This window comes from Rosa rugosa, chromosome 4 (assembly GCF_958449725.1).
Source record: "Rosa rugosa chromosome 4, drRosRugo1.1, whole genome shotgun sequence".
Classification (NCBI taxonomy): Eukaryota; Viridiplantae; Streptophyta; class Magnoliopsida; order Rosales; family Rosaceae; genus Rosa; species Rosa rugosa.
In genome coordinates, this window is record NC_084823.1 from 17,852,045 (window position 1) to 17,877,203 (window position 25,159).

General features: G+C 36.1%; 1 protein-coding gene across 1 annotated transcript; it reads right to left on the reverse strand.

The window, feature by feature from the left end:
• Positions 1–17,614: 17,614 nt before the first annotated feature.
• Positions 17,615–21,332, reverse strand: LOC133746055 (12-oxophytodienoate reductase 2-like). Its single transcript, XM_062174216.1, has 5 exons — positions 21,212–21,332; positions 19,683–19,823; positions 19,413–19,543; positions 18,687–18,863; positions 17,615–18,434 (listed from the first exon to the last, which is right to left on the reverse strand). The coding sequence occupies exons 1-5, from the start codon at positions 21,280–21,282 to the stop codon at positions 17,842–17,844; spliced, it is 1,113 nt and encodes a 370-aa protein (XP_062030200.1). The 5' UTR covers positions 21,283–21,332; the 3' UTR covers positions 17,615–17,841.
• Positions 21,333–25,159: the final 3,827 nt, after the last annotated feature.

Here is a 25,159-nt window from a genome sequence, read left to right on the forward strand (position 1 = left end):
AAAACTAAACAAAAATAAAAGTACTTAAATTAATTGACCCAAGTATCCAGATAACAGTGAAGAATAAATTGGGTATTATTTATCTTTTTTTTATGCGTCAAAATGTTTTTTAATTATAGATATTCAATATATTAAATTCTATAATTCTAATTATGAATGAAAAGACTATTTTACCCTTACTATTTTACTCACATGAGTGTCACATGATCGCCACGTAGGCATTTTTAACGGAATAATGGACGGAGGTACTATAAGGGCTAACGGAGGGATAGTACAGGTACCACTGGACTCCCTGAAAATTTGTAGGTACCAAAAAATGCATTTCGTGATTGTTCGGGTACTATATGAGGATTTTACCCTTAAACCAATCGACGGACTGAATCTGTCAACCTGAACCGTACTAGCTTTAAGGCAGTAATCAATGCCTTAACGATCATCAATTTGGCTGAAAATTTGCAGAGATGATCTATATACTAGTACCTAAAAACTGAATGGTCGAGATGTGGATATGCGACCCAAAACTCGAAGTTCACACTTTAATTTCAAAGCGAACCTCCGCTCTGGATAAAATCTGTATATATATATAACTTTGCTCAGTTGCGGATATCCGCACCTAAGAAAAAAGGTATGGATTTCCAGTTTTGACCCACTTTTCGATCATATTTTCACACTTAACCGTTCAGTTTTTAGGTCCTAATGTATAGATCACCTCTGCAAAATTTCAGCCAAATTGGTGATCGTTAAGGCATCCAAAACTGCAATTTACACGAATGAACCGAATCTACCGAACCGGAACCGTTCGTGTACATTGTTGTAAATTGCAGTTTTGGATGCCTTAACGATCACCAATTTGGCTGAAATTTTGCAGAGGTGATCTATACATTAGGACCTAAAAACTGAACGATTAAGATGTGAAAATATTATTGAAAAGTGGGTCAAAACCTAAAATCCGTACCTAAGAAAAACTGCGGACGTCCGCAGTGGAGAAGCGCTCTATATATATATATATATATATTTATGACTAAATAGATACACAATATTAACATTTCACTACATGTCCGATTTAGTCTTAATAGCTAGATTACCATTATTGTTTTCAACATCCTTATTTTTAATAAACACAATTTTAAGATTACTTCAACATGACTTTAAGTGCTTTATTTACCTACCCAGTTATTGTTGACGCTTAGTCCATAGAAATCACCACCCGAAGGACCACTTTTTTAAAAGCTCTGATTGTTTCAACAACTTTTTTTATACTCGTGGGTCAGTTTCAATTCTTTCAGCACCTCATTTTGCACCATAATCATCTCTTTTCTTCAACTTATTAGCGTTCTTTATTTTCTTCTCCACCTCGGATCGATGGATCCATGTGTTTTGTATTCCTCCATGCCTCAGCCAGTCTCCCAGTCATTTTCGATTAGTACGTTTTCAGAGATATGGAGGAATGTAATAAAGAGAGAGAGAGGCTGTGCTTTCTTATTAAGTGTATACATATTTTTAAGCGCTAATATCTTCATGATAACGTACGTCTTACTTGCATTGCATCCCTAGAACTTGCTCCATATCTTTTAAACCTCTTTTTCATAATTTTACATCTTCTAAACCTCTTGTTTTTAGGCTGTGCAGGTCCGGTCTTTTTCTTAAAAATCAAGGCCCAGGCCTGGGCCTTATGGGCTTTCACAGGCCGGCGGGCCGGGCTATTTGGGTGGGTAGGGCCGAGCCCATTATATTTATATGTAATTTTTTTTTTATTCAAATAAATACAAAAAGTTTTTTTTTTTTTGAAGGAATAAATACAAAAAGTTATGATATGTTAATGATTGAACAATATAGAATACAAAATTAAAGGAAATTATGACCTAGTGCAATAATTAGTTCACATATTTAACTAATAACTGCATAAAAAATAATAATACTAGAATTGAATGGACTTTCAAGCTAGGCTTATAAGGCCGGGCCGGATGAGCTTTAATGGGCATATGGGTTGAGCTTGGGTTTTGAACACTCCGCCCTAGCCCTTCCTCATGCCCAATGGGCATTGCTGCGAGCAGGGCCAGGTGCATATTTAAGTTTGGGAAATTGATTTGGGGAAGTGAATCACTTGAAGTAGCCCTGACAAACGGGTAAGGAGTCCGTCAACCTGCACTGAGTATTTTATTAATTCGTGTTGGAAAAGCCTGCATGCTTAAAAACTCACAAATTAACTGGCTTGACTGTGTTATTTCACGGACCTATAATAACCTACTAGAAAGAATGCATGCACGATGTTGTATCGATGCATTTTAGCTATGGCTAAACATATATATGCAGTCATGGATATCTGTATTTATAATGTGTCACAGAATTTGTCAAGATTCTAACACTTCATTTTTGCAACAAACTTAACATTTAATGGAGAAGATGCATATTGCAATTAGAGAAAATTTTGCTGGACTTGGATTATTATATATTATGCATTGGTTTACATGTTCAAAAATCCGGTAACTTAGACAGAGTTCAAAATAAGGGATATTACATAACTGCACGATGTACTATAAGGTGGTTTACATGTTCCAAAATCTGGTAACCTATCCCAATTACAAAGTAAGAGACATACATAACTGTATTATACATCATACAATGGTTTACATATCTCAAAATCTGGTATCTTAGCTAGATCAAAGTAAGAGATGCTAAACCACAACAGGTCTTTATGTACGTGTTGGAAAAGATGGTTAGGCTTGGTAAAAAATGGTCTCCACTTGTTGTTTGAACCGACTATTTTACATAAACTCCTCAATTATGTCTAAACTCTTGGATTCATCATTTGCAATAGGTAACAGTATCTTGGAGTTTTAACTGAGCTGTTATAATTGCGAGACATAACTTGTCATAGCATAATAGTAGTTGGCAGTAGTGGAGCAACAAATGACGCTATGTCATTGTTGTTGAGTAGCTTGCCTTCAAGCTTCCGATTCTATCCCACAGAAGCATGGAGTTTTTATTCTCATAGTAGGTTTCGATTCTAGCCCAAAGAAGCATGGAGTTTTACAGTAAATATTTCCAATTTTATTCTCAGTAAGAATATAAAATTTATAAATGTCAGGTCACCTATAAAGCAATAAGTTCCGACCACTTTTTGGCCTGGAGATGTGGACTTTGTCCCATCCTGTGCACTTTAAGTGCCATGTCTGCTTTAGGAAGGCGGCGAGTTTCTTACTTTGTCAAATAGTCGCAGCCTCCTAGTGACAGAATATATAAAACTAAGTGTCACCGGGTTATTTGTCCGATGGCAACATACTAGGAAAGTTGATAGTATTAGTACCTCATGGCTCCGTGTGATCATTGTCTTTCCAGTTTGTCACCACAATTGTAAAGCGAGTGGAGTAGCCTGTAGAGCACTCTTCGCTAAATGGTGCATGTTAGAATGCATATTCTTAGGTGAGACACCTGTTATTATCTCAGGTGGTTCTCTTGATGCTTATTGTAATTTAGGGTTAAGGCACTATGTTCCTCCCTCTTCCCATGTATTTTACAGTTTCATTAATAGATAAGGTGTAAAGGCAGCCACACCAGCCCTTTTTTCTAAAAATAAAGCTCATATACGTTTTTGAAGTCTCCTCTATAATTTGATGAACCGATGAATCATTAGTAGTTGTAGCATGATCAAACTAAAGGATCTTTAATATCTTTTCAATCATTCAAACCTCCAAGAAAAGATCAATTCATTCTTCATTCATCATAAGAATAGAGCCAGTATCTTGATAAAAAGCAAGCAAGTATACAATGCATGTTTCTTTAATTTGCTTTAGGGAAACAACAATGCTACTTAACAAGGAAATGATTAATTTGCCAAACAACAAAACTTCAGAGAGCTCCATCAAATAGGGAGTTCAGAGCGACATTCAGGGCATTAGTCAATATCCTTAAGCCATGTATCTATATATTATTTCCCATGAAATACATGTAAACAAGGCATGGTGAAAAGAAAAAAGAAACGCAGCTTCATCCTACCCAATTCCCTATCACAAACCCTAGTTTCTAGTTCTATTCAGTTATTCGTTGCTATTGCCCCAAAACCCATTCTTTGTCGAAGAAAAAGCCACCGACCCAGGGATCCAGAACCATGCCATTGGCCTCCAGGACCCGTATCAGTGCCGAGGAACGCACCTACGACACACCTACCCACCAACCTAGAACAATGGGGTCGTCTTCTTCTTCTTCCAAAACTCATCTCAAGGCCGAGGAAGATCGTCCAATGGCCCACCAACCCAGAACCATGCTATTGGCTTCTTCCAAGACTCATCTCTGTGCTGAGGAAGAAAGCACCTACCAACCCAAAACAATGAAATCGTCGTCTTCTTCTTCTTCTTCTTCTTCTTCTTCTTCCAGAACCCATCTTAGTGTCAAGGAAGATCGCTCAATGACCCACCAACCTAGAAGCCAGAACAATGGATTCGTCTTCTTCTTCTTCCAAAACCCATCTCAAGGCCATGGAAGATGGTCTAATGGCCCACCGATCTAGAGCCATGCAATTGGCTTCTTCCAAAACCATTCTCGGTGCCGAGGAAGAACACACCTATGACGCACTCACTGACTGACCCCGAACAATGGGATTGTCATCTTCTTCTTGTTTTAGAACCCATCTCAATGTAGAGGAAGATCGCTCAATGACCTATCGACCCAAAATCATGGGATCCACAGTCAAGATTCTCTATTTCACTGCAGAGGATAAACGAGTGCTTATCGACTACCCCGAGAGTCTGCACATGCAGAAAGACTGAAGCTTGCTAGTCGTCAAAGAGCGCATTTTCATCCACCACCGCAACCCAACGGGTTCTTCATTTTCTTCTCCACCTCATACCTGTGGAGCCATGTGACTCTGGCCCCTCCTCCACGGGTGGAGTCATGGTATGATCTTATGCCAACAACCACTGCAGTAATTGATGTGCTAGTTTGGATTGTCTGTTGAACCACCGATCGAATCATTTTGAAAGCCATCATCCTGGCATTCGAGAGCTTTCTCCAAGCGGTCACTTCAACACGTTTGCATTCCTCCATGCCTCGGTCAGTCTCCTAGTCATTTTCAATTAGGTTTTCAGAGATATGGAGGAATGTAATGAAGAGATAGAGGTTGTGCTTTCTAATTAAGTGTATACATATTTTTAAAGACTAATATCTTCATGATAACATCTCACTTGCTTTGCATCCCTAGAATTTGCTTCATATTTTTTAACCTCTTCTAAATTGGAAATGAGCATTTACTAAATGGCTCCGTTGTTAATTTAACCTTTTGTTTTGAGCTGGAGGCTTATGAGCTTTTTTTTTTTTTAAGTCTAGATAGGATTTTTTTTCTGGATGACAATATTCAACCACTTCAACAACAAGATTGTTCAACATTTATATGGTTCTGATTAAAAAAAAAAAAACACTTGTAAGATGGTAATAATATATCATAGAAGAGGAACATGACAGCCCACAATAAAGATGTACATTACAACTTACATAAAATAAAACTGGAAGTACAGAGAAAAATAGAAAATACAAGACCCAAACGGGAAGAACACTCAGTCGTCTTTAGCCACCATCAGGTGTTAAAGAGCCCGGCCGGAGGTTTAGCCGGTGAGTTATTAGGACAAACTGGATGACGATACTGGGACAATAACTACCCACCCCGGTAGAGCAAACCATGCCCAGATGGATCTGGGGATAGAGGACAAGAGGAGGATTATTATTCATTGACAACAAAAACGAAAAGGAGATTGTTACTTTAGAGCAAGCAATCACATATTAGGAAGCCCGTTTGCGCAGCAGCCCCCATTGTTAACGCAGATCCCTGTTAAAATACGATTACGTTGACAGAAACAGCCATCACAACAATTATCGCTCCCAAGTATGTTGCATAAGGAGCCAGGACACCCATTGTCTGAAGGTGAAGAACTCCCACAATCAGCAATTGCAAGCGGAGCAAAATTAGGTAACCCAATCATTAGTACCATGCTCACCACCACTAGCCAGTTGAAAGCCATCACATTCTTCTCAGCAGCCATATCTTTTATTAAAGAAATTAAAAGGGTGTGTTGTATTTGGATTTTTATGGTGTTTTAAAGATTTTTGTTGAATTCAGAATTTTGGGGTATTCAATTAGGATTGTTAAAAAATCTCTAAAAGTCTAAGTGTATTTGATTTAGATTTTTAAAAGCAGATTTCAAATCCATGAAATTTCGTGGATTTTAAAAAATGATTTTTGTTGACTTTTAATGAGTTCATAGAAGTTTAGGTGCATTGAAAAAAAAATCTAAGAATTATAAAAGATTCATTAAATGATGGATTTGCATGGATTGTTTAGTGTTAAGAAAATAGGCTTTCATAAATCCAACTTCTAGGCTAAGGATTTATGTAGATTTATAATTTTCTTCTTTTTGTATTAAAAAAATAGGCAAAAATTCACCAACGGTGTCTGGACACTTAGGAGACTTTCAGAATGATACCTGAACTTACAAAGTTATCAATGTGATACCTGGACTCATTTTTTCGTATCAACATTGTACCTATGACCAATTTCCGTAACGGCTCCGTGACGGAAATTGGTCGTAGGTATCACATTGATACGAAAAAATGAGTCCAGGTATCACATTGATAACTTTGTAAGTTCAGGTATCATTCTGAAAGTCCCTACGTGTCCAGACACCGTTGGTGAATTTTTTCCAATTTTGCACGTGCGATGCACGTGAGTCACTTAATGAAGACAAAAGGACCGATTTACCCTCAAATTCTTTCTTTTTTTCTTTATTCTTCTTTCTTTCTTTCTTTCTTTCTTCTTCTTCTTTTCTAGTTTCTTCTTCCCCTGATTTGAATCATCAATATTCAAATCATCTTGCTCGTCCGATTCCCACCGCCGATCGCCGATCAAACACCGCCGTTGAGTCTCAATCCACCTTCATGCACCACAAATGTTTCTGGTTCCCCCAACTTCAAATCCTATAGCAAATTGAAATTGTGCATTGAGGCTTCACCGCTCACTCCGAGTTCATCCCCGCTGCCGCCGCCAATGACTTGACCACCACCACTCTCGTTCTCTCCTCCGACCCCTTTTTATACACCATTGATCAGAAACTCAGACCCCGCCAGCCCTCCACTCTCAAATCACAGCTCCAATCCCACCCCTCCATCCTCTCCTTCGTTCCCGACATGCAACACCACCTCCACACCATCCTCACCTGCAACTTCATCGGTTTAGCCGACAACTTCGGCCTCTAGCCCAACTTCGATCAGAGGCAATTTTAGGCAGATAAAGATTAACAACTTCGGCCTCCACACCATCCTTACCTGCAAAAAATTCGAGTTGTTCTTATTCACCAGCTTCGCCACTCCGCTGCTACCCACCATTGTGCCTCGCCGATTAGTAGACAAAGAACTCGGAGCCTCCACCATCGAGAAATTGAGGCTCACGTTCTGCGTGTCCTGCGCGGCGGATATCGGCATCGTCGGAGAAAATGTTGTATGAACATAAATTTAGTTTGGGTTCCACGGTGGCAGCTAGTCGAGCTCGTTGATTGCGGCCTTGGCTTTCTTGATTAGCCAATCGACGACCTTGCTAGGCTGGTCGTATCCAAGCCGGTCCTGCATGTCGTAGAATTGAATGGCGGTGTGGGCGACGAGCCTGATGCTGCGGTCCCTGGGGCCTTTGGTGGTGCAAACCTTGCTATGGCGGTCCTTCCGGCCGGTGGTCCTTAGAATGTGGCCTTGAGCCTCCACGATTTCGCTAGCGGTGGAGGAAGAAGCAATGCTTATCCCCAAACCCAATCGAGAAGCAGCGGAGGACGACGTTGTTGTGCGGTGGTGGAGGTTGTTGTGGTCAAGTCATTGGCGACGGCGGCGGGGATGAACTCGGAGTGAGCGGTGAAGCCTCAATGCACAATTTCAATTTGCTATAGGATTTGAAGTTGGGGGAACCAGAAACATCTGTGGTGCATGAAGGTGGATTGAGACGCAGCGGCGGTGTTTGATCGGCGATCGGCGGTGGGAATCGGACGAGCAAGATGATTTGAATCTTGATGATTCAAATCAGGGGAAGAAGAAACCAGAAAAGAAGAAGAAGAAAGAAAGAAAGAAAGAAGAATAAAGAAAAAAAGAAAAGAAAAGAAAGAAAGAATTTGAGGGTAAATCGGTCCTTTTGTCTTCATTAAGTGACTCACGTGCATCGCACATGCAAAATTGGGAAAAATTCACCAACGGTGTCTGGACACTTAAGGGACTTTCAGAATGATACCTGAACTTACAAAGTTATCAATGTGATACCTGGACTCATTTTTTCGTATCAATGTGATACCTACGGCCAATTTCCGTCACGGAGCCGTTACGGAAATTGGTCATAGGTACGACGTTGATACGAAAAAATGAGTCCAGGTATCACATTGATAACTTTGTAAGTTCAGGTATCATTCTGAAAGTCCCCTAAGTGTCCAGACACCGTTGGTGAATTTTTCCCAAAAAAATATTTTATTTTTTCTATTTCCATCTTCTCTCTCTCTCTCTCTCTCTCTCTCTCTCTCTCTCTCTCTCTCTCTCTCTCTCTCTCTCTCTCTCTCTCTCTCTCTCTCTCTCTCTCTCTCTCTCTCTCTCTCTCATCATGTTCTTCTTTTATCATTTCGTGCCCTAGCCACTTGCTTTTACATGTACATACCTATTATCATCAAAGTGTTTATCTTTGGCATTCACATACAACACAAAATAGATGTTATTTTTTAACTCATTTTTATTTACATAAATTTACTTTTTTTTACCCATAAATTTCTATGACAAAAAAAAAAGGACTAAATATTGTTTAGTCCTTGAGCTTTTGACCATAAAACACTTCAGTCCCTGACCTTCTAATTTCACACGTTTAGTCCATGTACTTCAAAATTTCAAACCAATAGGTCCTTGCCGTCTAAAAGTCACGGCGAAATGTCTATAATGCCCTCAGTTCTTTTTTTTTTTATAATAAATTTATTCATTTATCTTTTTTTTTTTAATTCTTTTTTTTTACAAACAGAAAGAAAGAAAGGAAAAAAAAACAGAAAAAATTAAACAGAAAGAAAGAAAGGGAAAAAAAATTCCTTTTCCAAAACAAATAAAATAATTAATTAATTAATTAAAAAAAAACTGAGGGCATAATAAACATTTCGCCGCGACTTTTAGACAGCAAGGACTTATTGGTCTGAAATTTTGAAGTCCAGGGACTAAACGTGTGAAATTAGAAGGTCAGGGACTGAAGTGTTTTATGGTCAAAAGCTCAAGGACTAAACAGCTAGTATTTAGTCCAAAAAAAAAATGCAGCTACAGTTGTTTTCATTAATCTATTTTTTTTCTCTAATAGTTTCCTATCACCAGACAAAACACATAAAAAATATGCTAAAAAAATGCACTGAAGTTAAATAAAGTGAGAAAATAAAGTGTGTTTATATATCAATCCAGTGAGAAATTTAAGGGGGGTGTATTCAATTCAGATTTTAAAAGATTTTGTTTGAGTTTTTATAATCCATGGATTTACTTAATCCACGGATTGTTTAAATTCTATATGGACTCTGATTGATTTTAATGGATTGATTTACTAGTATTTGTTTAGATTTTACAAGTTCTTATGATGTTTTTGGTAGGTTATTTTTTTTTTCTTCTTTTTCTTTTTTTTTTTGAAAGGAAAAAAAAAGTGTATGGATCCAACTATAATGCTAGATCAGTGACAAAAAAGTGTGTGTGTCTATATATATATATATATATATATATATATATATATATATATACAGTCCGGCTACACTAAGGACATCCTTACCTAAGCTTAGGTACGGATTTCCTGTTTTCAGCCACTTTTCGATCAAATATTCACATCTTAACCGTTCAGTTTTTAGGTCCTAATGTATAGATCACCTCTGCAAAATTTCAGCCAAATTGGTGATCATTAAGGCATCCAAAACTGCAAATTACAACAATGTAAACGAACGGTTCCGGTTCGACAGTTTCAGTTCGTTCGTGTAAATTGCAGTTTTGGACGCCTTAATGATCACCAAATTAGCTGAAATTTTGCAGAGGTGATCTATACATTAGGACCTAAAAACTGAACGGTTAAGATGTGAAAATGTGATCGGAAAGTGGGTGAAAACACCAAATCCGTTCCATAAGCTTAGGTAAGGACATCCTTACCTGAGAAAAATCCTATATATATATATATATATATATATATATATATATATATATATATATATATATATATAATCTACCATTCTTTATGTTGTGTATAATGATATATGAATAATAAGAGAAAACTAATCAACCAAAATGTTACACAAAAAATAAAGTAGTAAACTAATGACATAATTTATTTCATATCTAATTTACAAAAGAAACATGTGTGTATGTAACGGCCTATTCTGGTTTTAGATGAATATATGTATATATATCAGCACCCGGCTTCGGGTTTGATTCAAAAAAAAGAAACATGTCTGTATGTATCATCTTAACAATACCATTGAAAGTGAGCTTAATTAGCTAGAAGGATTAAGGCTTCCAGAGCTATAGTGATAAAAATAAAAATAAATTATTAGATGAGAGCAGAGGCACAGGCAGAGGAGGATAGTGGGAAGATAGGTTTAAGACAAAATAGATGAGTGTCACCTATTGAGAGCTGCTTCTTGTTCTTGTTCTTCTTTTTCTTCTTCTTCTTCTTTTTTTTTTCTTTTTTTGTTTGGTGAAGACCTTCTTCATTTTTTGAGTGAGAAAGAATCCATCAAAATCTCTTGGAAAATGGTTGGATTGTTTTTGAGTTTTGATAAGTATAAAAAGCACTATAAAATCCTTCAAAATCCAGCATTTAATGAAATCCTTAAAAATCCGTATACTTTTGAATATCTGCAGATTTGAATGGATAATTTTAAATCTTAATTGAATACATCAAGATTTTAAAGGATTGTTTAAAATCTCAATTGAATACCCATAGATTTTCAAAATACAAAAAAATCTTGTAGACTCTTAAATGAATACACCCCCCTTAGTTTTCCTTCAATTCTTAGGTTCAAAATTTCAAATAGGACCTTGCCATTGATGCATATGCATAACCGTTTGCATGAAACAAAGATTGTTTTTTATCAGTCTCATACCAATCTTTAGGCACTCAATTTTTTAATCACTATACTCTTTCTCGGCCAACACAATTCACGACAACATCAACACGTTTGTCTGCAGTTTCCTCCTTCACCAATTTAACAAAGTTGTGTTTTTTTTTGTAACTGATGCATACGTTTCCTCAACGTTTCATAGATTCAACTACCTTTTCCTCACTACTTGTTGTTGTAAATACATTGGCTCCCTGGTTTGTAGCCATATGAATGGCGAACAAACCAATTTCACTACAGTCTCCATGAATGAAAATTGTTTCACCGGAACATAACCGACTCACATCTGCCTCAAACATCCCTAGCATTTCTTTTCCTCTAGTTTTCATAGATAGTTTTGATATCTTATTTCCTAATTTAGTAGGATTTTGGTAACTCTTATAAAATGGTTCAAGTTCAAGTATTATAAAAACTGAATTGTATAGGGATCTAGACATAGGAAGGCCAGACAGAAAGCAAGAGTTGAATGTACTCTTTAATTTGGTTGAAAATAGAGCAGTTCCGATGTCCTATCTATTTTCATCTTACTTGTGGTGTGCTAGCAATTCTCATTTATGTTGTTGCATCTAAATCGGCATTTAGTGTTAGTAGTCGAGTATTAGATCAATATCGCATCTCACTATTGCCCCCACACAGTTCAAGCTGTACTATGTACTCGAGATTTGATTTTTGGCAACAAGCTTACACTTAAAACAATTTGGATTTATTATCATCATATCAATATTTATGTCACTATAATTTTTTTTATTTTTCTTATATATTTTTAAAAAGAGCGTGCTGAATAGGAGGATCTTACTAAAGACTTAATGGATTTGACATTGCAAGATCGATCGGGGAAAAGAGAAAGCTACAATTGAGATGACTTTGATCTTTATTGTATGTCACCACTATATTTGACATTTATATGTGTTATATGGATGACTTGAACATGAAGTCCATATCGACGATGAGGAGGTTCGTAGGCCAACCGGACTATGATGACCTGGATTTTCGTTATTTAATTTTGGTAATTAATAATTGACTAGTTGTACGAATAATTGTTATTGTGCTTTATTCGTAGGTTGTATGTGAAGTGAAATGGTTTTCGTAAGTATAATTATTCGAATTTCACAGTTTAGGGGGCGTGTGAAGTTTGAGTTTTTATGTGTTGGGATTCTAGGAAAACTTCCTTCACGAAAGTTGTAGAGCGCGTCGATACGAGTTCATGGACATGTGGAACGCGTCAATCGGAGTTCGTATGAGAAAGTTATGGCTTTCGGAAAAAGTTTCCGTTTTAGTATAAATAGGGAAATTCCGAAAATATCCTCATAATTTCATTTTTAGAATCAAACTAGAACTTGTACGTAGAAAAGCAAAAGGGACAAGGACTCTGAATTGGCGTAATTCCAAATTAGGTGTAACGAATTTGGCGTAATTCCAAATTAAGTTTAGCGGAATTCCAAACTAAGCACAATGTTTGGCGTAGTTCCAAACTAAGCGCAAGGTTCAACACTTAACCGTTCGGTAACTCTTTTTGAAATACGACCAGGTAAGAATAGGTGCGGTTTTGGTAGAGCAAGACTCACTTAGAACGCTGCACAACACCTGGGATAAATTCTTAGCATGTTACCTAGACATCGTATTCTACTAAGGGGTGAGCCTAGTTGTGAGAAGTGATAATCCAATACATTAAAAGGTAAAATCCCAATTCAATTTACTTTAAAAGGAAAATAAATCCAACTTTGGGTTTCTCTAACACTCAACCTTTCACTAACTCCCCATTCAATCGGATGAGCCTAGTTGCGAAGAGTGAATAACCTCGATGGTACAAATATATACTCCTAAACCACAAATTCTAATAAAATTCAAATCTAAGAGAAGCGAATATTAAAGGACCTTGACAAATTCAAAGAAATCTTAAATTAACAAGCCAAAAAGCCAAATTGGAACAAGTATAAGCAAAAAAAGCGAGTAGTTAAGACTAACTTTCACAAACACAATATGCTCTAGTTAGTCCATTTTACCGCTATTATGACTTTTTACTTTAAACAACCAATTTCAACAAACTAAAAAGGTGAACTTGCAATAATTAATAAGCAAATAGTAAATAGCTAGACAAAGACTATTTTTCCAATTTCAACATGATCAATTTAGGGAGGTGTATTCAATTCAGATTTTAAAAGATTTTGTTTGAGTTTTTATTATTCATGGATTTACTTAATCCACGGATTGTTTAAATTCTATATGGACTCTGATTGATTCTAATGGATTGATTTACTGGTATTTGTTTAGATTTTACAAGTCCTTAATCCTTATGATGTTTTTGGTAGGTTAATTTTTTTTTTCTTCTTCTTTAAAAGCAATGGATGTATGGATCCAACTATAATGCTATATCAGTGACAAAAAAGTGTGTGTGTGTGCATATATATATGGCAATCTACCCATTCTTTATGTTATGTATAATGATATATGAATAATAAGAGAAAACTAATCAACCAAAATGTTACACAAAAAATAAAGTAGTAAACTAATGACATAATTTATTTAATGAAATCCTTAAAAATCTAAAATTGTATTTAATGAAATCCTTAAAAATCCATATACTTTTGAATATCTGTAGATTTGAATGGATAATTTTAAATCTTAATTGAATACATCAAGATTTTAAAGAATTGTTTAAAATCTCAATTGAATACCCATAAACTTTCAAAATACAAAAAAATCTTGCAGACTCTTAAATGAATACACCCTTAGTTTTTTCTATACCACAATTTACCACTTACTAATTACCTTACCTAAAGAACTTATCACAATTTTCGAAAATAAGGTAACTAACTCAAAAAAAAAAAAAAAAAAAAAAACTGAGGAAGCAAAGTAAAGGTAAACTAAGAATGGATTTTTAGTTCCACGGCAACCTAAGTTAGGGATTGAGTTTTACCTCAATCCTTGGCAATAGTGCCAAAAGCTTGTTAGAGACATCATTGAGTATAAAATTTGTGCATGATTCACCCTGCTCCCAAGTGAGGAGGCCAAGTTTTAGTAAGGTAAAATAATATTATCGTACCCATAGGATTAGGGGAAACTCTATCCTATTTAGATTACCGCAAATAAACCTATAAAAATATGTAAAGTCTACCTTTTTACAATGAACAATTTTGGCCATTTGGAAGCCAATAATTGCACGGATGGTATTCACAATGTTAAGTGGTGAAAATGGCTTGATTGTTTTTAAACTAAATTGAGCTACAAGCATATAAAGTAACCAAAATTAGCACAAGTGTAAAGATTTAACCAAATGAGAAAAATAGACACTTAGGCATCACACCTACCTTTACTCATGCACACAATATAACCCAATTTTAATGTAACAGCTTTCATAAATTCCCCTTTGATTTTCACTAGAGAAACTGAGGTACCAACTAGTCATGCAACCTAACCATGTCACTAAAGTAAAGCTAGATTACCTTAGTCCCATTTACATTTGCTAAAACATAAAAGGGCTTTGCTCCTCCTCCGTCCTCCTGTATTTTCTAATCACGAGCACACAGAGAGAGAGAGAGCAGCTGCCGCACCGATAAACCAGACCAAAGATTTTCTGGAAGGCAGGGTTTGGGTTTTCGGCACGCAAGGGCTACTATATATGGGCTGGGCTTTTTTTTTTTCCTTACAAAAGAAAGTTTATTTTCCCCGTATCATTTGATCCAGTGACATAGTCTCCTCTTCGTAAATTAGAGATTGTGAGTTCGACTCACGAAAAACAAGTTGTAGCATTTGAATTGTTTATCTGATAAAACAAAAGATTTTTTTTGGTGAGAAGTACAAAAGAAAGTCTGATGCCAAAACAATTTTGGAAAATAGAAATTAAGAATTTCTGTCCAACATGTTGTTGGTAAAATTTCCAACTTCAAACTCTCCTCCCATTCTAATATGAAAATACATGTATGTGTGTGTGAGAGGAACATCTACCTGTGAAATAATCAGACTGGTTCATGTGTGTCTAGAATCTGGAAGGGACATTTGCATGTTTTCTTCACCATCTCCATAGTCTAGACTAGGGGCGGAGGGAGGCAGGGCCCAGTGGGTCCCGTGCCCCACTCAGCTTTTAAGAAAAAAATTAATATATATATATAATATTAATATGAGGTTTATATTATGTATTTTTATATTAGTTTCTCAATGTACTCTTTGTCTCTATCTCCAGTTCTTCACGTGCTCTTCTTTCTTTTCTTTTTGTTTGTTTTTTTTTTTTTATGGGCTTTGATGGGATTGTTTGAGGTCCCACGTCTGACTTTCTATATATATATATATATATATATATATATATACACGAATCATTCTTTCTTTCCTAAATCTGTTTGACATCAATATATAATAAAACATTGTTACGGTTAATGATTTTATTTCCTAGTTACTTTCAGATTTCTAAGACCAATAGAAAAACGATTAAAAAAAATATTTTATTACATTAATAACATGTATATATATATCTCATCAAGTAATGATTCTACATCAATTCTTTTGTGAAGAGTATTGTAGTCGCTTCTTTTGGTTCTCACTACTTCTCTATTTTTCATTCAAATATGTTAAGATACTTTAAAAGAAAAGAAAATCCTTGTGCAGAGGAGTCGTCGGGTATAAATACCTCATTGGAGTCATCCCCTGCAAAAAAAACAAAGAAGAATGATAGTAATTCAGAGAAGTCTTGTCCTGAAGTTAATGAAAAATATCCTTCTGATCCTGGAAATCGTCCTCTAATTTCAAGTTATCATCCTAATGTTCAAGATGAAGTACGCAGATATTATCTACAAAAAGGTCCTTGTCAACCTAGAGCTCATGAGTTTCCTATCACAGAATTTGGGAGAAAGAAAAGAAGATTTGTTAAAGAGTGGTTTGATGATTTTCCTACTTGGTTAGAGTACAGCATAAAAAACGATGCTGCATATTGTCTATGTTGTTATCTTTTTAAACAAGGAGGTGGTGATGCTTTTGTCGGTGACGGATTTAAGAACTGGAAGAAGAAGAGTCTAGTATATGGTCATGTTGGAGGGCCAAACAGTACCCATAACAAGGCTCAAAGAAATTGTGAAGCGTTACTAAGTCAAAAACAACATATTGAAACCATATTGTCAAATCATACAAGCCAAGATCGGATTGACTATCGGATTCGCTTAAGTGCATCAATCGGTGTTGTTAGAATTCTTTTGAAGCAAGGACTTCCATTTCGTGGGCATGATGAATCTGAAAATTCAAATAATCGAGGAAATTTTCTTGAAATTTTGGAATGGTTATGCGGGTATAATGAAGATATAAAAGCTGTCACATTGAAAAATGCTCCTGAAAATTTGAAGTTAACATCACCTGATATTCAGAAGGACATTGTAAGTGCTATTTCAGTTAACATCACCTGATGATCAACTTGAAAATTACATAGTAGACATGCGCTCCAACATTGAGTTTTCTGAATTGAAGGGAATTACTGATCTTGCACAAAAGATGGTTCAGAAAAAAAAAGATATGACATATCCACTGGTGTACTTGCTTTTGACATTAGCATTGATTTTACCAGTTGCGACTGCAAGTGTAGAGAGAGTTTTTTCTGCTATGAATATTGTGAAGACTCGTTTGCGCAGTCGAATGGGCGATGAGTTTATGAATGATTGCTTGATTTCATATATTGAGAAAGACATTTTTACTAGTATAGATGATGAAACTATCATGCAACGATTTCAAAATATGAAATCTCGTCGAGGACAATTACCATTGTCATAGATAGAAAATATATTTGAAGGTTTTATATTTTTATTTATTTATATATATATATATATATTTTTGTGCCCCAGTAAGCCTAAATTCCTGGCTCCGCCACTGGTCTAGACCTGCCCAAATTCACAACCCATTATTCTTTAAAAGTTAAACTTAAAAAAATTTGGCTACAAAGCTCACAATCACCAGGAAAGATAAAACTTCATCTTCATACTGGGCTTTGGACCGATATGATGATGAAGAATTATGATCATGCAAGAGTATAAGTATTAGGATTGCCATGGATTTTTAACTTTTAGTTTTCCCTTATAATGTATTTTCAACTACAAGTTAATGTGAACAGCTAGCAAAGTTCAGAAGTTATATTTCTCTCATTATTAAGATACACAAAAGCAGGAAATCCAGTAGTTGCTACAAGTCAAAAGACAGGCCATTTTTATTGAATTCATCGTGTGCAAGGCTACAATCAGTTTGCATCTTCACGTAGCCACAAACTACAATTAGACACTTGAAACTTGAAAGGGCACATGAAGAGTACCACAACTTACAATATCAAACAGCTAACGTACACTATACCAATTGAGAACTCTACAGTCTGGTTAACCAGCCACTTCCCCTTGGTATTTATTATTTTAATTTTAATTGTACATTCCATGAAAGAAAAGTTACAAGTGTTTTAGTATGTAAGATTTGAGAGAGATTGATGAGAGAATTGTGTATTCTATTATTGATAATGAAAGCCCTATATATAGGGATTACAAAGTACATATTCTAATGATACAAGGAAAACTATTCCGAATAGGACTAGGAATTCTAGAACTTTCTCTCCTATTACAATCATAGAACTACTCCTAGTTTGATAAGGCACACAAATGTCAACATCCTTCAACAACAAGAAAAATTTAAAGCAGACCAATGCAGCAATAATATATAACCGAGTTCAAGCTTCCCATACTCGCCTGGAAACTCAAGCAGTGCTGTCAAGAAATGGATAATCTGTGTAACCAAGAACGGGATCAGAGATGTAGAATGTATCTCTAATGTACTTATTTAAAGGAGCATTAAGCTCAAATCTCTTCGGTAAATCTGGATTAGCCAAGAACCAACGACCAAAAGTGATAAGATCTGCACGGTCCTCAGCCACAGCATTGTTCCCATCTTTCCTGTCAAAACCACCAGCAGCAATGAAGGTACCATTGAAAGCCTTTCTCATGGGTACAAGACTGTGGGGACATTCAATTTTATCTCCAAGTGTCTTCATTCTTGGCTCAATCATGTGGCAGTACAGGATTCCATATTTGTTCAAGGAATTGACTAGATAAAGGCCCAATTCCATTGGATTAGAATCTCCGGATTCCATATAGTCAGCAAATGGAGATGATCTAATTCCAACTTTATCTGCTCCTATCTCGTTGACAACAGCTTCAACAATGTCTAGTGCAAATCGGCAACGCTTTTCTAGAGATCCACCATATTGGTCTGTTCGATCATTTACTTGATCTTTTAAAAACTGATCGATAAGGTAGCCATGGGCGCCATGAATTTCAACCCCATCAAAGCCTATGAAATCAACAAACAACAATATTAGGGTAAAGGAAGATTTTTGAAACTTGTCATTCCCCAAAACGAAGAGAAGATGATAACTTATTGATCATATAACGAAGTGAAAGTAAGAAATTGATATTCCTAGAAGACTTGTACATTTTATTCTTCTACTACAACTTTTTTATCATCAAACAAGACATTTCTAGCACCCCACTTTGATATAATACGGACATGTAAATTCATTCATATTTAACTTAAAAAGATTACCAGCTTCCATAGCATTCCTTGCAGCAAGTCTGAAATCATTGACAATTTGAGGAATTTCATCTGTCCTTAATCGTCTTGGAGGTGTGAATTGCATAACATCAATACCATTAGATCCTTTTTGGGGGGTTAGGGACTTGTCAGTAGAAGAGATTGGAGCTTGCCCATCTGGCTGAAAGCCTATAGGCAAAGAGGAATAGAATCACCATGAGACAGAATAGATTATATTGAAGGAACATCAAATTCATTGATCTACAACAACCCCATAGCAGAAGCAACATTGATAAATAATGACATTGGTGAAAAAGAAGTTTATAATAGGATAGGTTCAAATCGTTCAGTAAAATACAGTTACTATGCAATGCAGTTCTCTGGACCCAATCAAACATATCCATCTTTCATGTTATTCTCCAGGTTGACTTGGCATAAAATGGTTCCCTAGAAACCAATCTGAGATTTTAAGAAACCATAATATGTTGCCAACAGAGAAACGAGATGTCATCAGCCACAGTCATTCACTTGTTATGAGGCATAGCAGATGCTACACTAGTTCTGAATTCTGAGTTATTTTAACTTATCCAACTTCTTCCACATTGAAACTTTATGTTATCCTATTAAACAAGGAAAAACAATTAGCTTTCAAATGCTTCACTAGTCTAATAAGTCACATATGCTCACAAAGGTTTCTATGATAAAGTCAAGTCAAAAAGGTATAAGTCAGGAACGCACCACTATTTGAAACCCTCCCCACATGCCAAATCTGACAAAAGAAGACACCCCCTTTAGCATGTACAGCATTGACAATGGGTTTCCATGCTTCAACTTGCTCCTTTGTCCATATACCAGGAGTATCTGGATACCTTCACATATGAAAGAAACAAAAAGAGATCAGATATTTGAAATGGGGAAGTTGCAAATTCTACTGCATCTTGGGACTTAAAATTTTACAGAAAGAAAATTGATAGCTACGAAAATTCTAGTATGGACCAAGGAAGTTACCCTTGTGCTGTGTCAGAAACTCCAGTGGCTTCAGTTATGAGAAGACCTCCTTTAGATGCTCTCTGAGAGTAATATAAGATGGCATGTGGCTGGGGAACATTTCCATATGATCTCTGTCTAGTCAATGGCGCTAAAACAACTCTGGAATAAATAAACAAATTAAACATTTATTAATACAACCATCAATATTGTCTTACTGGACACTGGCAGTATCTACGAAATTACATCTATATGACCAGTGACAAGTTTGAAAGAGATAACATAACTAGCTCTTGAAAATATTATCATATTATCTAAGCCAAACAAAATATGAAACATTACCAAACATAAACCGGATTGGATTATGAAATGCTCAAGAAGGAAGGGCAATACTATTCCTAATAAATTGCAACTAAAATAGAAATTTAACGATGAATTCAAAGCGACAGTTCAGTTGTTACGAACCCTTCTGGCTTCACTCCCCACACATGTACCATTCCCGTCTGGCGGAAACATCAACTGATTATTAATGTGTCAGTCGTAGTAATCATCTATGCAGATAAATTGTATCAAGATGTGAAGATTATTGATTCTAATTTCTGTCCTTTCACTGCTGACCACATATACCATTTACAATGTTCTAGTTACAAAGATATAACAAGAATTTGGCCTTTTGAACTCTCCAATGTTTGAAAGTATGGCCTTGATTGTTCATTCAAACTTAAAGATCAAATAAATGCATGGTGGCAGAAGATGCTAAACTACTAGTGAATCATACGTTTGAAGTGATGTAAGCTAAGCTACAAGCAAAGAGCATAGCTAAACTAATTTGAAAAAACACAAAAGCAGTCAACTTTTTTCATTTTCCTTGTTCACCAATTGGGACTTTCCGCAAACAACGGGTCATCTAAGTTTAGAAGTGATGTGAATATGCGAATTGTACATAACAATAGTACAAACCCAGCCAATGAAGGTTCCAGATTATCATCTCCATTGTTCATTCAAACTAAAAGAGCAAACAACCCTTGGTTGAAGAAGATGCTACACTACCAGTGAAAAATTCCATTTACAATAATACACAAAAAGAAGTAGACTTTTTCATCTTCCTAGTTCTCTCAATTGGGACTTTCCTCAAACACCTGGTCTTCTAACTTTACACAACCAAACCCAGATCATATCATGGCAAATTATAACCCCAGCACACAAATACATCCAAACCAACATCCTTTGGGTCTGAGCAACATCATTATTATATAATGTAGAGTAAGATTAAGCAAGTATCTCAATAGATCAACCAATCACAACGCAAGACTTTTTCATGCTCAAACAGTAAACTTTCTCATTCTTTGTTCAATTGGGAGTTCCCAAAAACACATCTTCTGAGTTTACAAACCAAAACCTAGATCATAATATGGTCAACTAATGCACAAACAAAATGATCCAATTCCAAATTTGGAAGATGAGAAAACCAAAACCTGTTCTTGGGCTCTTAGCAATAATATCAACCAATGTAAGATGCAATGCAGAGAGAAAGATTAAAGCAAGTTTACCTGTGAGAAAGATCAAACTTTCCCATTTTGTAAGGAGTAAGAAGAGGAAGTGTGGGAGCTTGGTTAGCCATCTATCTGATCTTGCAATCTGGGTACTTCAAGTTCTTGGAGTTTTAGTTGTAGTCTGGAAATGAATCGAAGACACAATTGGGTCTTTATACGTTTGAGTGTGCGCTAGAAGACAATGTCGGCTGTTTGGAACCAATGATGTCACTGCCTGTGACTTGTGGTCTGTGACGTGTGCAGTTACGTGGGTTGTGGTTTTGGGAGATTTAAGAACTGGGAAGTATTTACCGAGACTCCGAGAGCTGCCAGTGTTGACTTGACCCCGGTGGCCGTAAGATTTTGTCTTTCTCATGAAGTGCTCGGGCACATCACCACACTTTCTTTGAGTTCTACCCGGTCTTCGATGGATTGTTTTATCACTTTATCTAGGTAGAAGTGGATCTTGGATCTAGTTGTGTAGGAGGGGAACCCCGGTTGTTCATCATTCACCATGCTCCTCAACCCAGAAAACTCTTTTTCACCGTCAGCTGCAGAATTTAGCTGCCATTTGACGAACTGAATTGTTCTGATCTTGAATTTCCACTCAAAATTCAATTCCCTCTTCAATATTTGACCAGCAAATCGAATCTGGAACAAGTAAGTAAAAAGAGAGAACTGCAAAAGGGAGAGAGAATATTAATAAACATCGATGCTCCCAAGCTTTTTTTTATCAACCTGTGTTTGAATGATCTGCTGTCCATGGTCTCCGGTGACTCTGGGCTGTTATCAGGATCACTCGGTTTGCCGTTTGCCGGTGACCCGCAAACCGGATCGTCAAATCCATGCTAGTGAACCTCTGAAACGAAGTAGTTGTAGTTTCAAGTCGTAGACTGCAGACTCCTACATCAACTCATCTTTTTATTATCTTTTTTTTTAGTCACATTTTCTTTCTTTCTTTTGGGATAAACAATTCACTTAAATTTGTCTCTCTTTTTTTTTCGAGGAGTTAAATTTGTTTTCTTTTTGGTTAACAATTTCAAAACTTTTTTTTCTCTTTTAGTGGATTAAACACCTTTTCCGGGCTTTCTGTGTTTTTTTCTTCATTAAAAATTAGTTATTGACTTTTAACTTCTAGAATATACTAATTACAAATTAGTCTAATAAATTTTTTTTGAAGTATATACTAAAACACAGTACTTCAAGTAGTTGGGTATGTGGAATGGTAAGATATACTTCAAAAAAATCAAAAAAAAAAAAATTTTGAGGTATATCTTACCATTCCACATACCCAACCAACTGAAATACTGCGTTTTAGTTTAACCAAAAAAAGAAAAAGCACTGCGCTTTAGTAATCACCCAACTCACGATCGAGATAAGATTACTCTTTTCATTTGGAGCAAATTTTTACTATTTTCTTGATTTATGTCATTTTATTGGATTGAACTATAAGTTATTATTAATTGCATAGGCAAAGATTGAAATAGGAGGGGGTGTATCAAATGTTTTGAATTCTCTAGACTTTGTTGCTTTTGATCTTAATTATTTGAGCCGCTCGCTGTTTGTTGATTTAGTTAATGACGTTATATTTTCAATAAAATTTTTATGAATAAAATAGTTATTTGTAAATTTTAAATTAAATAGTAAAGAATATTAACCTAATATTCAAAATAAGTAAGATCTGCCATTCGGGTTAGTCCAAGTGGTGAGGGTAGTTTGAGAAGTTTGAGAATTGGTTTAACAATTCAACTAGATCAAGGTTCAATTCTCCTACAATGTAACAAAAAAAATTGTTAAAACATAGAGCTCTATAGAGCAAGAGGGTAAAAATATCTAAAAAATATATAAAAATTTAGCGAAAATGACTTTTAAATTCAACATTGGACGAAATCTTTATATTCCTACTATTATAGGTTCAAGTGTCCTAAGCCTTATTTTCGTTGACGGTGTAGTTAATAAAAATAGGGTTATAAAGACATCTTCGGTTGACCTAGGAGATTGAGGTCGAAATATTTACCAAATTAGATAAATTTTGGACCGGAAGCCTGATATAATGTCATTCTCACATCCAACGGTCGGTCTCTCAAGCCTTTTTTCTGTTGACGGTTTTGCCCTTTTTTGACGGTCTTGCCCTTTAGAGGGTGTAGTCAATAAAATACGGTTATAAAGGCTTATTAGGTTGACCTAGGGGATTGGGGTCGAAACATAGATAAAATTGGATCAATTTTGGACTGAAAGCCTAAAATAATGTAATTCTCACATCCAACAGTTGGTCTCCCAAGCCTTGTTTCCGTTGACGGTCTTGCCCTTTGGAGGGTGTAGTTTATAAAATAGGGCTATGAAAGCTTCTTCAGTTGACCTAGGGGATCGGGGTCGAAACATAGATGAAATTGAATCAATTTTGGACTGGAAGCCTAAAATGATGTAATTCTCACATCCAACAGTTGGTATCCCAAGCCTTGTTTCTGTTGACGATTTTACCCTTTGGAGGATGTAGTTCATAAAATAGGGTTAAGAAAGCTTATTCGGTTGACCTAGGGGATCGGGGTCGAATCATAGATTGAATTGAATCAATTTTGTACTAGAAGCCTAAAATGATGTAATTCTCACATCCAACAGTTGGTCTCCCAAACCTTGTTTTCGTTGACGGTCTTGCCTTTTAGAGGATGTAGTTCATAAAATAGGGTTAAGAAAGCTTATTCGGTTGACCTAGAGGATCGGGGTCGAAACATAGATGAAATTGAATCAATTTTGGACTAGAAGCCTAAAATGATGTAATTCTCACATCCAACAGTTGGTCTCCCAAACCTTGTTTTCGTTGACGCTCTTGCCCTTTGGAGGGTGTAGTTAATAAAATAGGGTTATAAAGGCTTATTCAGTTGACCTAGGGGATCAGGGTGGAAACATAGATGAAATTGGATCAATTTTGGATTAGAAGCCTAAAATGATGTAATTCTCACATCCAACAGTTGGTCTCCCAAACCTTGTTTCTGTTGACGATCTTACCCTTTGGACGGTGTAGTCAATAAAATAGGGTTATAAATGCTTATTCAGTTGACCTAGGGGATCAAGGTGGAAACATAGATGAAATTGGATCAATTTTGGACTGGAAGCCTAAAATGATGTAATTCTCACATCCAACGGTTGGACTCCCAAGCCTTGTTTATGTTGACGGTCTTGCCTTTTGGAGGGTGTAGATCATAAAATAGGGTTATGAAAGCTTATTCGGTTGACTTAAGGGATCGGGGTCGAAACATAAATGAAATTGAATCAATTTTGGACTGGAAGCCTAAAATGATGTAATTCTCACATCTAACAGTTGGTATCACAAACCTTGTTTTCGTTAACGGTCTTGCCCTTTGGAGGGTGTAGTTAATAAAATAGGGTTATAAAGGCTTATTCAGTTGACCTAGGGGATCAAGGTGGAAACATAGATGAAATTGGATCAATTTTGGATTGGAAGCCTAAAATGATGTAATTCTCACATCCAACAGTTGGTCTCCCAAACCTTGTTTCTGTTGACGATCTTACCCTTTGGAGGGTGTAGTTAATAAAATAGGGTTATAAATGCTTATTCAGTTGACCTAGGGGATCACGGTGGAAACATAGATGAAATTGGATCAATTTTGGACTGGAAGCCTAAAATGATGTAATTCTCACATCCAACGGTTGGTCTCCCAAGCCGTGTCTCCGTTGACGGTCTTGCCCTTTGGAGGGTGTAGATCATAAAATAGGGTTATGAAAGCTTAGTCGGTTGACTTAGGGGATTAGGGTCGAAACATAAATGAAATTGAATCAATTTTGGACTGGAAGCCTAAAATGATGTAATTTTCACATCCAACAGTTGGTATCCCAAACCTTGTTTCCGTTGACGGTCTTCCCTTTGGAGGGTGTAGTTAATAAAATAGGGTTATAAATGCTTATTCGGTTGACCTAGGGGATCAAGGTGGAAACATAGATGAAATT